The following is a 14,849-nucleotide window of genomic DNA, read 5'->3' on the forward strand; positions in this document are numbered from 1 at the left end:
TTTCGATAAAATTGCATCAATGTAATTTTATCTTGAAAGTTTAAAAGTTTTGCTATCACTGGTCTGGGTCTGTGGTTACCTTTGTTGTCCACCCAGGGTCTGCCTAGCCTATGTGCCCTTTCCACTGTGATATGTGGGTAGTTAGATGGAATTTTAAGAAGTTGGGGTAGTACTTCAGAGATAAAAGAGTTTAAGTCCTCATATTTCTTATCCTCTGGGACCCCTATTAGCCGAATGTTATTCCTACGGGCCCGGTTCTCGAGATCTTCGAGTTTAGCCTGTATTGTGGTAATAGAGAGATTAGTAGATTCTATGTTAGCGCTATTAATAGTGGTAAGATCCTCCACATCTGACACCCTTTGTTCAACTTCGTTAATTCTGTTGGCAAACTGTCTAACTTCTTGTGATAGCAGTGTAATATCTTGTCTGATCTCTAATTTGAGCGCATCAAAATTGGGGGTTAGGGCTTCCGTAATTTTAGTGACTAAGGCTTGCATATCAAGTGTATCAGTCATAGAGAGTACAGCGGCAGATGTTACTTGTAAATCAGTTGGAGCATCTGAGGTGTTCTTCACTCTCCTATCTCTTTGCCTTGCGGTCATGACTGGCGAGGGAGTCTTAGAGTGAGAGTGAAAAAATGTATCCATGTGCCAAAATCAAGAAGAAAAAAGAAGGGGGTAAACTATTTATATTGGGGGAGAGGAACCTCCCAGTGCAAAGGAAAAAAAAAAGGGACAGGAAAAAGTGAGGTAGGGGGTGGAGGAATCTAAGTGTGGGGAGTAGTGCAGGGACAAGGGTTGTGCTAGTTATTAACCTGGTTGGCAGAAAGAAGGAAGAGAAAAGAAGAAAGACAGCTGATAACCAGGAAGTGAATTAGGGCTAGCTCGCCGAGTCAGGCACAGCCTGACAGCAATGGTAGTATTTTAAAAAGAGGTTGCTCAACTGTACACAATAATTGCTCTGTAATAATACCTAGAGGCTAGTACCTGTTACTTGAAGGAATAAACTCGAACCCTGGGTGATTTAAATATAGCAGGGTGAAAATTGTAGAGTCAGTCAATTTTATGTGGTATGTCCCTGACACTTATTTTTAAGGGGAGAGGTCAGAGGAATTAGATATATTGAACTGAATCAAGTTTGTTTATATAAGAACCTCCCTCACTTGTCTTGGCACCTTTCAACTAGATTGTCTCTACAAGGCGTGTAAAATAATTTTGTGCAGAATATTAACCTGAGTTCAATTTATAAGTAACTAAGTGTAATTAGAAAGGTATCTTTCATTGAAGAAAAAAAAAAAAAAAAGGAATTTATATAGCAGGTGATGCACTATAAGAATTCTTAATTATACCTTTGCAGCTGTCCAGCAAACAATTATTTAACTTTTGAAACATCAACCGTAACAGCTACAGTATGCTTGGCTGACAGCTGCAGTAGGAAAATATAACAAGGTCAGTTCAACTTTATAATGTTTTAATATTTGAAAAACATCAGAGCTTTGTACATAACAAACAAGCAGAGAAAAATCAAAGGAGCAAATACTAATTGCTGAGAACAGATATAGTATAGTTTAAGTAACCTCATAGGGTTAAATTTGCTGTGAGCAGTGCTAAGTATACCTCTGAACCTACCCAGCAATTCACTATTAACTTTCAAGTGCCTTGAGGTATCAACAAAAACAGCTATAATATAATTCACTGACTACTACAGCAAATAAATTAATAATGCACAAAATTAAATTTTAACTTAGTGATATTCTGTTATATCTTACATGACCACACATAATGTGTTAAAAAAATCAAATCAACAGCTCTGGTTGTTGGGTGAAAATGTAGTGCAGTATCTTTTTTTATTCCTTCCTCCTTCAACTGGCCCAGAACAATGTAGTTTACTTTAATATAGTGAAGTTTTTTTAAATAGCTTGAGATGCTGCTGATTTCTTTATATTACAACCTGAGTATTTGTCTAGGTGTGAACTTACTGAGCTTTGAGAAAAACAGAAATAGAGATTTCTACAGGGAGTAAATATAGTATAAGAATACTGATTGTGTCTCTAGACCTATCCTGCAATTAACTATTTATTCTTTAATACAAAAGATTACATTTTAGCTTTATAGTAATTTAAAGTTTACAAACACCAGAACCTTATATATCACATACCCACAAACAATATGCTGAAACAAAAATCAGAACAGCAAGCACTGGTTGCTAGGTGCAAATATAGTACAATTTGAATGTTTCTGAATATAAGCTTATTAAACCCAGCCAATTAATACACAGGAAAATACATTGTAGCAATAGGTAGTTGCATTTCTGTAACTATATGCAAGATATTCTAAGCATTTAACAAGTATTGCCAACCAGCTATGTCTTCACAGTATATGCTGGCAAGTGAGAGAGCATATATATATATGTTTGTTATATTTTTTCTTTTCCCTCTTTATTTTCCAACAAACTTTTCCAATGGCAAAAAAGAGATTTTTTTTTTATTTCTCCCAGAGTCTTTTGAAGTCTCTTTTGTTTAGTAACTGTCCTTAGACATAATGTACCCCACTCTCAATTCTAAAGTCCGTCTGCCCCTCTGCAGTTATCCACTTCCCCCCTCAAAAAAATGCCAGGTGGTGAGACCCCTAAGCATGCCAAGGACGGTGGATTGAAATAGGAACTCACCCCTTCCGATGTTGTCTCACCGGCAGTCAGTTATCTTTCAGCCTCAGTAACCCGGTGAACAGCTCTGCCCGGGGAATGTTGTTCCTGTCGCTTCCTGTGTCGCCACACTACCAGGCTTCCTTAGTCACCTCCCCTCACGCATCATCGGTGGGTGGGGAGAGAGTGGCGCGGCTCCGACACCGTGACCAGCCAACGAAAACAGCCCCCTCACTGAGCCCCTGCTTTAGGGCTGGGGCCAGCTCCCTCCCACGCAGCACCGGTGGGAGAGGGGGAGAGAAGAAGCCGGTTATCAGTACTGCTGAAAGAACCACAGAATAGCAGCAAGTAAATTTGGGGTGACACAGAGAGTTCAGATTCCGTCTGGCAGAATTGGTTTAACGTATTGTGGGGGGGGGGGGGGAAGGATTTCCTAGGTAAAACGGCACAGTTCTTACGGAGCGGGCAGATTGGGTCCCAAACCGGAAAAAGAGGCCAAGAAAGTGAGGTACAGATCTAATTTTTAGAATGCAGGCAAGAGATAATTACTGCCAATAACAAGGGTCCAGGTAGCTGGGGTTTTGCAAGAGCCAGTGGGGTAACAGGCCACTGGTTAGGGTTCCGGATCAGATCTTCTTTTGACTGTCCTGGAAAAAATAGCCCCCTCACTCGGGGCACGGCGCGAGAGATCTGCCGCCAACATCTATCAGACTGGAGCTGCAGCTTGAGCCACACCTGAGAGCTGCACCTGCATAGCACACCTGAGCAGCCACACCTGTGTAGCTCCACCTCCACCGGAACCTCCTCTCTAGAACCTGGAGCATGCAATTTTAAGCGACTTTCTAATTTACTCCTATTATCAAATTTTCTTCATTCTCTTGGGATCTTTATTTGAAAAAGCAGGAATGAAAGCTTAGGAACTTTCCCATTTTTGGTTCAGCACCCTGGGTAGCGCTTGCTGATTGGCTTGTTCAGGCTATGTTGCCATCATGAAATGTCATTATGGGCAGTTAATTGCTATTTAGCGTGTTTCTCTGGGTTGGATTCAAACTTGAGACTGCTGATTTGAGATATGATATTCATCTGTTTCCAGTGCAGGGCTTCAGACATCTCTATATGATGCAGAGTGTACTACAAGGTCAACCATCACTCTTTCATCAAATATAATGCCACTGTGTTTTTTTATCTCTTTATTGCCAGAAAAGAAAATTGTAAAGTTCTTCAGAAGTAGGGTGACCATATTGCTGCTTTAAAAATAGACACATATGAAAAATACATATGTCAGAGCTGTTTTCAGGGCTGTTTAAAGAAATGTTTTGTATAAGAACCCTGACATATGTATTTTTCATGTGTCCCTTTTTAAAGCGGCAATATGGTCACCCTATTCAGAAGTTTATATACATCTATACAGTCCTCAGATTACAAAACCAAGTGGCACGGTACATGTCCAAAAGGCTGTTAGGTGTGTAAAGATCTATAAGACATTTGATTTAATATAGAGGACTTTCCAAATTAAATGTACAGCCTCTTTAAAGTTATAATTGTTTGAAATAGCAAAACATTATGTTTAATCTTAGTGTAGCTAAAGGAATAAGTACTTGTTTTTTTCTAACCTAAGCTATGTAACTTGTGTAAAGAGGAAATAATCTTTCAGTAATATGCCCATTCTGTGATGTTTACACAAGACGCAAACCATTTATATTGCAACAATATACTGTACTTTCTAACATTTTTTCCTTTAAGGAAAATAACAATATGTCAGCTGCATAATACAATCCATCATTTTTCAGTGGTCATTGTGAAGCTTGTAAACAACAGCTGGAATCTATTCACCTGAAACCTGAGGAGTACAGTGCTCTAAAGGATGTTTTTCTCACCACTGTGATCAAAGGACATGATGTGTTTCGTAAGACTACACCGCAGGTATGTATCCTTCTTTGTGACTTCACCCATGCTCTCAACAACTGCAGTCATGTAAAGGGACTAAAAAATGGTACAAGAAATGACTTGTTATACCTACTGTAGAATATTAAGTGCATGGGAACATTTCCTTCATGTTTATTTTTGTATTTGAGAGACCGTTTTGTTCAATAAAACCATCACCTGTTGTTTTCAAGGACATGCCTAAAAATGGGCTGAGCCTGCAAGTAAAGCAAACCTACTAATATTATGTATGTCTTAACACACCGCCAAATAGTTAGGTATTGAAATGCTTGTGCCTTTAAAGGGTCAGTAAACCTTAAAATTAATGTTATATAATTCTGCACATAGTGCAGAATTATATAACATTATTTAAGTGCTAGTTATAAATGCCTTTTTTCCCTTTTAATATTTTAAAAATATGGCGCTTTTACAGACCCGCTCTCTGCTGAGCGGGTCTGTTTTTTTTACTCAGCGCATCGGGCCAGCTGTATAGTCACAGCCCGGCCCGACCGCGCCATAACATTAAGTGAAGCTCGCTCCTGCTGTCAGACAGAGCAGGAGCAAGCTGCACTTAGTGGTATGGCGCGGTCGGGCCGGGCTGTGACTATACAGCTGGCCCGATGCACTGAGTAAAAAAAACAGACCCGCTCAGCAGAGAGCGGGTCTGTAAAAGCACCATATTTTTAAAATATTAAAAGGGAAAAAAGGCATTTATAACTATAGCACTTAAATAATGTTATATAATTCTGCACTATGTGCAGAATTATATAACATTATTTTTAAGGTTTACTGTCCCTTTAAGGTTCACACATATATGGGACACTAAAGTCCTTTTTTACATATGAATCGTGTATCCTGTCAGTTCCTGGCTGGAGTGTATTAAACTATTTACATGTGACTTGTTTACCTTTGCTTTGTCATTTGAAATATGTGCTTTTGTCCATTAAAACAACTGAAAATGTCAGTACTACAGTTTTGGCTGTAGAACGACTATGATTAGGCAAATATGCCTCTTGTTATTGGCTCACGCAATTGCTGCTCTGGAGCTAACTTTAACATTCACCTTTGCAAGTGTTAAACGCATATTTGTATGAAAGCAACAGCGAATTAATAAAATGCTCTGTCACATTAGGACTTTCATATCCTTTTAACCAGCAGAGAAGAAGCTTTTATTGGGGGATACAAAAAAATTATACAATTTATCTTTTTATGATTCAGATAGAGATTTATCTAATATGCTTCATTCTCTTGGTGTCCTCTGTTGAAAGAGCAACAAGGAATAACTGGGAGCTAGCTAAGCACATAGGATTTTCCAATTAGAAAAAGTGTGTGTGTAGCCACTAGTCAGAAGTACTGGTGTATCGCTGCTCCTGAGCATACCTAGGTATGTTTGTTAACATTGTTATACCAAGAGAACGAAGCAAGTTAGATAACAGAAGTAAATAGAAAATGCTATGCTCCATCTGAATCATGAAAAAAAATAAAGTTTCATATTCCTTTAGTTACAAATATAAATGCTTTAATGTCTATTAAAACGAGACACTTGTGTAAAGTATAAAGAGGCCCCAATGTAGTAATACTGTGTTAACCCTCGATCTCTAAGCCCTAGAAGGCAATCGCCTTGTGTCTTGGAGGTATGCAGTGTAAACACATATTTTAAAACACAATGTTTTTTCTTTGAAGGCAGCCTCTGTGACAGTTGATCAAAAATGCATAGAGACCCCCAAGACATAGTGGTGGTTCTAGAACTTAAATTTTTTTTTTTTGGGGGGGGGAGTTAACCAAGGTGGTGAAAATAATATATTGAGCCATTTGGCAGACCATGCACTGCCCTTGGCAGCTCAACAGGGGTGCTACACATGCACTTGTAGGCGCATAGCACCCCTATAGAACCGCCATTGCCAAGACCTCTTGTTTTATTTTATTTTACATTTCTCTTGTTAAGTGTGTTCAGTCCACGGGTCATCCATTACTTATGGGATATATTCTCCTTCCCAACAGGAAGTTGCAAGAGGATCACCCAAGCAGAGCTGCTATATAGCTCCTCCCCTCACATGTCATACCCAGTCATTCTCTTGCAACCCTCAACAAAGAAGGAGGTCGCGAGAGGAGTTGGAGTTTTTACTTAATTATTCTTCAATCAAAAGTTTGTTATTTTAAATGGCACCGGAGTGTGCCGTTTTTCTATCTCAGGCAGTATTTGGAAGAAGAAACTGCCTGCGTTTTCTATGATCTTAGCAGGCGTAACTAAGATCCACTGGCTGTTCTCGACATTCTGAGGAGTGGGGTAACTTCAGAACATGGGAATAGCATGCGGGGTCCCCCGCAAATGAGGTATGTGCAGTACAATATTTTCTGGGAATGGAATTGACTAAGAAAACACTGCTGTTACCCGTATGATGTAAGTACAGCCTTAAATGCAGTAGTAGTGACTGGTATCAGGCTGATAAATGTATGCACAGTAGAGTTATTTTCTAGGGACTAGAATTTGACTGAGAAAATACTGTTAATACTGAAATAATGCTTAAGCCTTATCTGCAGTGGAAGCGACTGGTAGCAGGCTTAGTGATAACTTTGCATGACATTAAAAGAAGTTTGTTTTTTAAAACGTTTACTGGCATGTTATTCGTTTTGTGAGGTACTTTGGTGATAAATCCTTTTGGGCATGATTTTTTTCCACATGGCTAACGTATATTTCTGCATAGAAACCGTTATATCAGGTCTCCCACTGTTGTAAATGAGTGTGAGGGGCCTTTTTTAGCGCCTTGTTGCGCAGTTAAAATTCTAGCACAGTCTTCCTGCTTCTTCCTCCTTGATCCATGACGTCTCTAGAGAGCTCAGGGGTCTTCAAAATTCGTTTTTGAGGGAGGTAATCAGTCACAGCAGACCTGTGACAGTGTGTTTGACTGTGATAAAAACGTTAAATCTTAATTTGATATCCGTTTTTGGGTACTGAGGGGTTAATCATCCTTTTGCTAATGGGTGCAATCCTCTGCTAATTAATACATTTAAAGAATTGTTGACTATAACTGAATTAGTTCTTTGTTATTCAACTGTGTTTTTAAAAGCGCTGCAGCGTTTTTTATATTGCTTGTAAACTTATTGAAAGTAATTTCCAAGCTTGCTAGCTTCATTGCTAGTCTGTTTAAACATGTCTGATACAGAGGAATCTGCTTGTTCATTATGTTTAAAAGCCGATGTGGAGCCCAATAGAAATATGTGTACCAATTGTATTGCTATTACTTTGAATAAAAGTCAATCTGTACCGATAAAGAAATTATCACCAGACAACGAGGGGGAAGTTATGCCGTCTAACTCTCCTCACGTGTCAGTACCTTCGTCTCCCGCTCGGGAGGTGCATAAGATTGAGGCGCCAAGTACATCAAGGCCCTTACAAATCACTTTACATGATATGGCTAATGTTATGAAAGAAGTATTATACAATATGCCCGAGTTAAGAGGCAAGCGCGACAGCTCTGGGTTAAGGACAGAGCGCGCCGATGACACGAGAGCCATGTCTGATACTGCGTCACAATTTGCAGAACATGAGGACGGAGAGCTTCATTCTGTGGGTGACGGTTCTGATTCGGGGAGACCGGATTCAGAAATTTCAAATTTTAAATTTAAGCTTGAGAACCTCCGCGTGTTGCTAGGGGAGGTGTTAGCGGCTCTGAATGATTGTGACACGGTGGCAATCCCAGAGAAATTATGTAGGCTGGATAAATACTATGCGGTACCGGTGTGTACTGACGTTTTTCCTATACCAAAAAGGCTTACAGAGATTATTAGCAAGGAGTGGGATAGACCCGGTGTGCCCTTTTCCCCTCCTCCGATATTTAGAAAAATGTTCCCTATAGACGCCACCACACGAGACTTATGGCAGACGGTCCCTAAGGTGGAGGGAGCAGTTTCTACTTTAGCCAAGCGTACCACTATCCCGGTGGAGGATAGCTGTGCTTTCTCAGATCCAATGGATAAAAAATTAGAGGGTTACCTTAAGAAAATGTTTGTTCAACAAGGTTTTATATTACAGCCTCTTGCATGCATTGCGCCTGTCACAGCTGCAGCAGCATTCTGGTTTGAGTCTCTGGAAGAGGCGATTCGCACAGCACCATTGGATGAGTCTTTGAGCAAGCTTAGAACCCTTAAGCTGGCTAATGCGTTTGTTTCGGATGCCGTAGTGCATTTAACCAAACTTACGGCTAAGAATTCCGGATTCGCCATACAGGCGCGCAGAGCGCTATGGCTTAAATCCTGGTCAGCAGATGTAACTTCTAAGTCTAAACTACTGAACATTCCTTTCAAAGGGCAGACCTTATTCGGGCCCGGCTTGAAGGTAATTATTGCTGACATTACTGGAGGTAAGGGCCACACCCTTCCTCAGGACAGGGCCAAATCAAAGGCCAAACAGTCTAATTTTCGTGCCTTTCGTAATTTCAAGGCAGGAGCAGCATCAACTTCCTCCGCTCCAAAACAGGAAGGAACTACTGCTCGTTACAGACAGGGTTGGAAAGGCAACCAGTCATGGAACAAGGGCAAGCAGGCCAGAAAGCCTACTTCCGCCCCTAAGACAGCATGAAGACAGGGCCCCCTTTCCGGAGACGGATCTAGTGGGGGGCAGACTTTCTCTCTTCGCCCAGGCTTGGACAAGAGATGTACAGGATCCCTGGACGTTGGAGATTATATCTCAGGGATACCTTCTGGATTTCAAAACTTCTCCTCCACAAGGGAGGTTTCATCTGTCAAGGTTATCAACAAACCTAGTAAAGAAAGAGGCATTTCTACAATGTGTACAAGACCTCTTAGTGATGGGAGTGATCCACCCAGTTCCGCGAACGGAACAGGGGCAAGGGTTTTATTCAAATCTGTTTGTGGTTCCCAAAAAAGAGGAAACCTTCAGACCAATCTTAGACTTAAAGATCTTAAACAAATTCCTAAGGGTTCCATCGTTCAAGATGGAAACCATTCGGACCATCCTACCCATGATCCAAGAGGGTCAATATATGACCACAGTGGACTTAAAGGATGCCTACCTTCACATACCGATTCACAAAGATCATTATCGGTACCTAAGGTTTGCCTTTCTAGACAGGCATTACCAGTTTGTAGCTCTTCCCTTCGGGTTAGCTACGGCCCCGAGAATTTTTACAAAGGTTCTGGGCTCACTTCTGGCGGTACTAAGACCACGAGGCATAGCGGTGGCTCCGTACCTAGACGACATTCTGATACAAGCGTCAAGTTTTCAAAATGCAAAGTCTCATACAGAAATAGTTCTAGCATTTCTGAGGTCGCATGGGTGGAAAGTGAACGTGGAAAAGAGTTCTCTGTTACCACTCACAAGGGTCCCTTTTCTAGGGACTCTTATAGATTCTGTAGAGATGAAGATTTACCTGACGGAGTCCAGGTTATCAAAGATTCTCAGTGCTTGCCGTGTTCTTCACTCCATTCCAAGCCCATCAGTAGCTCAGTGCATGGAAGTAATCGGCTTAATGGTCGCGGCAATGGACATAGTGCCATTTGCGCGCCTACATCTCAGACCGCTGCAACTATGCATGCTAAGTCAATGGAACGGGGATTACTCAGATCTGTCCCCTTTGCTAAATCTGGACCAGAAGACCAGAGATTCTCTTCTCTGGTGGTTATCACGGGTTCATCTGTCCAAAGGAATGACTTTTCGCAGACCAGATTGGACGATTGTAACAACAGATGCCAGCCTACTAGGCTGGGGAGCAGTCTGGAACTCCCTGAAGGCTCAGGGATCGTGGACTCAGGAGGAGAAACTCCTCCCGATAAACATTCTAGAATTAAGAGCAATATTCAATGCTCTTCTAGCTTGGCCTCAGTTAGCAACACTGAGGTTCATCAGATTTCAGTCGGACAACATCACGACTGTGGCTTACATCAATCATCAAGGGGGAACCAGGAGTTCCCTAGCGATGTTGGAAGTCTCGAAGATAATTCGCTGGGCAGAGTCTCACTCTTGCCACCTGTCAGCGATCTACATCCCAGGCGTGGAGAACTGGGAGGCGGATTTTCTAAGTCGCCAGACTTTTCATCCGGGGGAGTGGGAACTTCACCCGGAGGTATTTGCTCAACTGATTCATCGTTGGGGCAAACCGGATCTGGATCTCATGGCATCTCGCCAGAACGCCAAGCTTCCTTGTTACGGATCCAGGTCCAGGGACCCAGGTGCGGTGCTGGTAGATGCACTAGCAGCCCCTTGGGTTTTCAACATAGCTTATGTGTTTCCACCTTTTCCGTTGCTACCTCGACTGATTGCCAGGATCAAACAGGAGAGAGCATCGGTGATTCTGATAGCGCCTGCGTGGCCACGCAGGACCTGGTATGCAGACCTAGTGGACATGTCGTCCTGTCCACCATGGTCTCTACCCCTGAGGCAGGGCCTTCTAATTCAGGGTCCTTTCAACCATCCAAACCTAATTTCTCTGAGGCTGACTGCTTGGAAATTGAACGCTTGATTCTATCAAAGCGTGGGTTTTCGGATTCAGTTATTGATACATTAATACAGGCTCGGAAACCTGTTACCAGAAAAATTTACCATAAGATATGGCGTAAATATTTATATTGGTGTGAATCCAAGAGTTACTCATGGAGTAGGGTTAGGATTCCTAGGATATTGTCCTTTCTACAAGAGGGTTTAGAAAAGGGCTTATCCGCTAGTTCACTAAAGGGACAGATTTCTGCTCTGTCTATTCTTTTACACAAGCGTCTGGCAGAGAATCCAGACGTCCAGGCTTTTTGTCAGGCTTTGACTAGAATTAAGCCTGTGTTTAAAACTGTTGCTCCTCCTTGGAGCTTAAACTTGGTTCTTAAAGTTCTTCAGGGTGTTCCGTTTGAACCCCTTCATTCCATTGATATTAAACTTTTATCTTGGAAAGTTCTGTTTTTGATGGCTATTTCCTCGGCTCGAAGAGTCTCTGAGTTATCTGACTTACATTGCGATTCCCCTTATCTGATCTTTCATTCAGACAAGGTAGTCTTGCGTACTAAACCTGGGTTTTTACCTAAGGTTGTTTCTAACAGGAATATCAATCAAGAGATTGTTGTTCCATCATTATGTCCTAATCCTTCTTCAAAGAAGGAACGTCTTTTGCATAATCTAGACGTAGTCCGTGCCCTGAAGTTCTACTTACAGGCAACTAAAGATTTTCGGCAAACTTCTTCTCTGTTTGTCGTTTATTCTGGACAGAGGAGAGGTCAAAAGGCTTCGGCCACCTCTCTCTCTTTTTGGCTTCGTAGCATAATACGTTTAGCCTATGAGACTGCTGGACAGCAGCCTCCTGAAAGAATTACAGCTCATTCCACTAGAGCTGTGGCTTCCACCTGGGCCTTTAAGAATGAGGCCTCTGTTGAACAGATTTGCAAGGCTGCAACTTGGTCTTCACTTCATACTTTTTCCAAATTTTACAAATTTGACACTTTTGCTTCTTCGGAGGCTGTTTTTGGGAGAAAGGTTCTACAGGCAGTGGTTCCTTCTATTTAATGTTCCTGCCTTGTCCCTCCCATCATCCGTGTACTTTAGCTTTGGTATTGGTATCCCATAAGTAATGAATGACCCGTGGACTGAACACACTTAACAAGAGAAAACATAATTTATGCTTACCTGATAAATTTATTTCTCTTGTAGTGTGTTCAGTCCACGGCCCGCCCTGTCTTTTTTGAGGCAGGTTCTAAATTTTAAATTATAACTCCAGTCACCACTGCACCCTATAGTTTCTCCTTTCTCGTCTTGTTTCGGTCAAATGACTGGATATAACATGTGAGGGGAGGAGCTATATAGCAGCTCTGCTTGGGTGATCCTCTTGCAACTTCCTGTTGGGAAGGAGAATATATCCCATAAGTAATGGATGACCCGTGGACTGAACACACTACAAGAGAAATAAATTTATCAGGTAAGCATAAATTATGTTTTTTATTGAGGACGATCAAATACAACAAAGCATACAAGAAAACAGAATGTTACATGCCAATAATACAAATTGTACCTTTTAAGAGAGGCAATATGCAAACAAAAACAAGTCATCTTTTTATATTCCCCTTGTAGATATGATGGAGGCCACTCATGGACCTTTATCAGTAAGAGATCTACATTAATATAAGGGGTTTATTTGAAAAGGTTACTATAAGCTCAAGATTAACATCTTAAAGGGACACTAAACTCAATTTTTTTTCTTTCATGATTCAGACAGAGCATGCAATTTTAAGCAGATTTCTAATTTACTCCTATTATCAATTTAGTTTCGTTCTTTTGCTATCTTTATTTGAAAAAAGCAGGAATGTAAGCTTAAGAGACTACACATTTTTGGTTCAGCACCTGGGTAGCACTTGCTGAGTGGTGGCTAAATGTAGCCACCAATTGGTAAGTGCTACCCAGATGCTGAACCAAAAATCATCTGGCTCCCAACCTTACATTCCTAAGCAGCAGAGTTGTTCCTTTATAACAGAAAGACATTCTCTCTGTACTTGTGCTGCAATATGATTAGGTTGTTTCAGTGGCTTTGTATTAATATTTAAGCGTTGCAATGTACTGCACAGTGGAGGCTCCTCTATAAGAGCAGGCGGGGCAATGCCCTTCTATTTTATTTAATTAGGAGAAAAGTTTTAAGTTTATTAAAAAAACTGAATTTAAAAAAAAAAAATAATATTAAAAAAAATGTTAAAACAGTTAAGCATGCCATTGTAAGGTTGGGGGGAGGTGAATCTTGATAATGATAATAAAAAATAAAAAAACTTATTTGAAAACAATGGTAACTTTAAGCATTTTAATAATAATATCTAAGTGGGGCGCTTTTGAAATCTGCCCTGTTTGAGAGCAGTTTACACATGCCCTGTCTGGTCCATTCATAGATTTCTGATGCCACCTGTTTAGTTTTCATCCGACCGTTTATGCATAGACATCCAAAAAAAAAAAAAAGCTCCTAAACATCTCATTGGCTACAGCATAGCATGAGGGTGGGGTTACACGACTTTGAGGATGTTAACAGGCAGCTGTGTTTGTTGACTCTGTCTGGACCACCATTACTTTGATGATTCACTGGTGGTAAGGTTAAAGTGAAGGTAAATTTTGTTCATTCATAATTCGGATTTCAAAATCCTTTTATACTTTCAAATCCAGTCGCTATATTTTTTTATTAAAAAATTTGTAATTTATACTTTTAAAACTACATTTTATTTACCGTTGGCTTCCTATTCTCTTCCCATTCAGAAGTTCCGGCTTTCAGATGCAGTGACGTATAGAGCGGTCCTACCCGCTCTATATGTGTCAAGTAAGCTCGTGCACATCGAGGATCTACTCACCGCGCATGCGTATCAATGTATCCCTTTCTTTGCCGTTAGAGTTGCGATGATCTTTCTACTGTGCCTGACAAAGAAATTTGTTAATGCGCATGCGCGAAACGTGGACGCACTTGCTTGGCCGCAAAGAACTACAAAATGCTACGCATGCGCATATTGAACGATCCATGCTTACATCAATTGACGGCCGCCTAACGGCCAAAGAATCAATTGGCTGCTTAAACAACGTGATCGTTGTTTAGAAAAAAAAATATATTACGGGTTGATTTTCGGATAGGCTATTCGAGGATAAAAACATAATCTATCTAAGGTAATATTAAAATATAAAAGTATTGATGAATGAAACTCCTAATAATTTGGATTGATATATCGATTTATTTATTACAAAGTGTTTAAGTTTACCTTCACTTTAATATTATTTATTTTATTATAGTTAACTTAATAGTTTATTAAAAATGTTCCACCGGCATCAGTCATATTTATATATAGGGGTACTAGGGCGGCACTACTAGCCAGTCGCATGCTAGCTAAGGGCTCGGATTAATCAAGCCTAGAAGAGACTGGTTGTCCGACCTGGAGTGGTGGTGACAATATCCCTCTAGCTCAGCACAGGGGCTTTGAAAGCAAGGTTCAAACTTCTCCTTTAATTCAAGTCTGTGCTAGCCTCTGGCTGATCTCTGCTCAAAGCACTGAGCCCCAGGGAGTCATGGCAGTGTGCGGCCGTGTGATCCATATGGCCGGTACATAAGTGAGGAAATAGGAGCTTTTTATTCACTTGAAGTCTGCTCTCTGCAGTTAGCAGAAGTGTAGCAATCCTTTTTTTTTTTTTTTCAAAAAAATTAATGTTGCCCTGGTGCTAACTGCAGAGAGCAGACTTTGAGTGAAGGAAAAGCTCCTATTTCCTCACTTATGTTTGTACCAGCCGCCTGGATCACACAGCTACACGGGGCCAAGTACTGTAAGCAGAG

At 40.9% G+C, this 14,849-nt stretch overlaps 1 protein-coding gene across 1 annotated transcript in view; it reads left to right on the forward strand.

Annotated features, from left to right (window-relative positions):
• PRORP (protein only RNase P catalytic subunit) overlaps nucleotides 1-14,849 on the forward strand; it is a 235,430-nt gene that overhangs the window by 10,930 nt on the left and 209,651 nt on the right. The window contains exon 3 of the mRNA XM_053697765.1: nucleotides 4,434-4,566. Coding sequence (XP_053553740.1) covers nucleotides 4,434-4,566 — 133 coding nt within the window. The remainder of the gene's footprint in view (nucleotides 1-4,433; nucleotides 4,567-14,849) is intronic.

This window comes from Bombina bombina, chromosome 1 (genome assembly GCF_027579735.1).
Source record: "Bombina bombina isolate aBomBom1 chromosome 1, aBomBom1.pri, whole genome shotgun sequence".
NCBI lineage: Eukaryota > Metazoa > Chordata > Amphibia > Anura > Bombinatoridae > Bombina > Bombina bombina.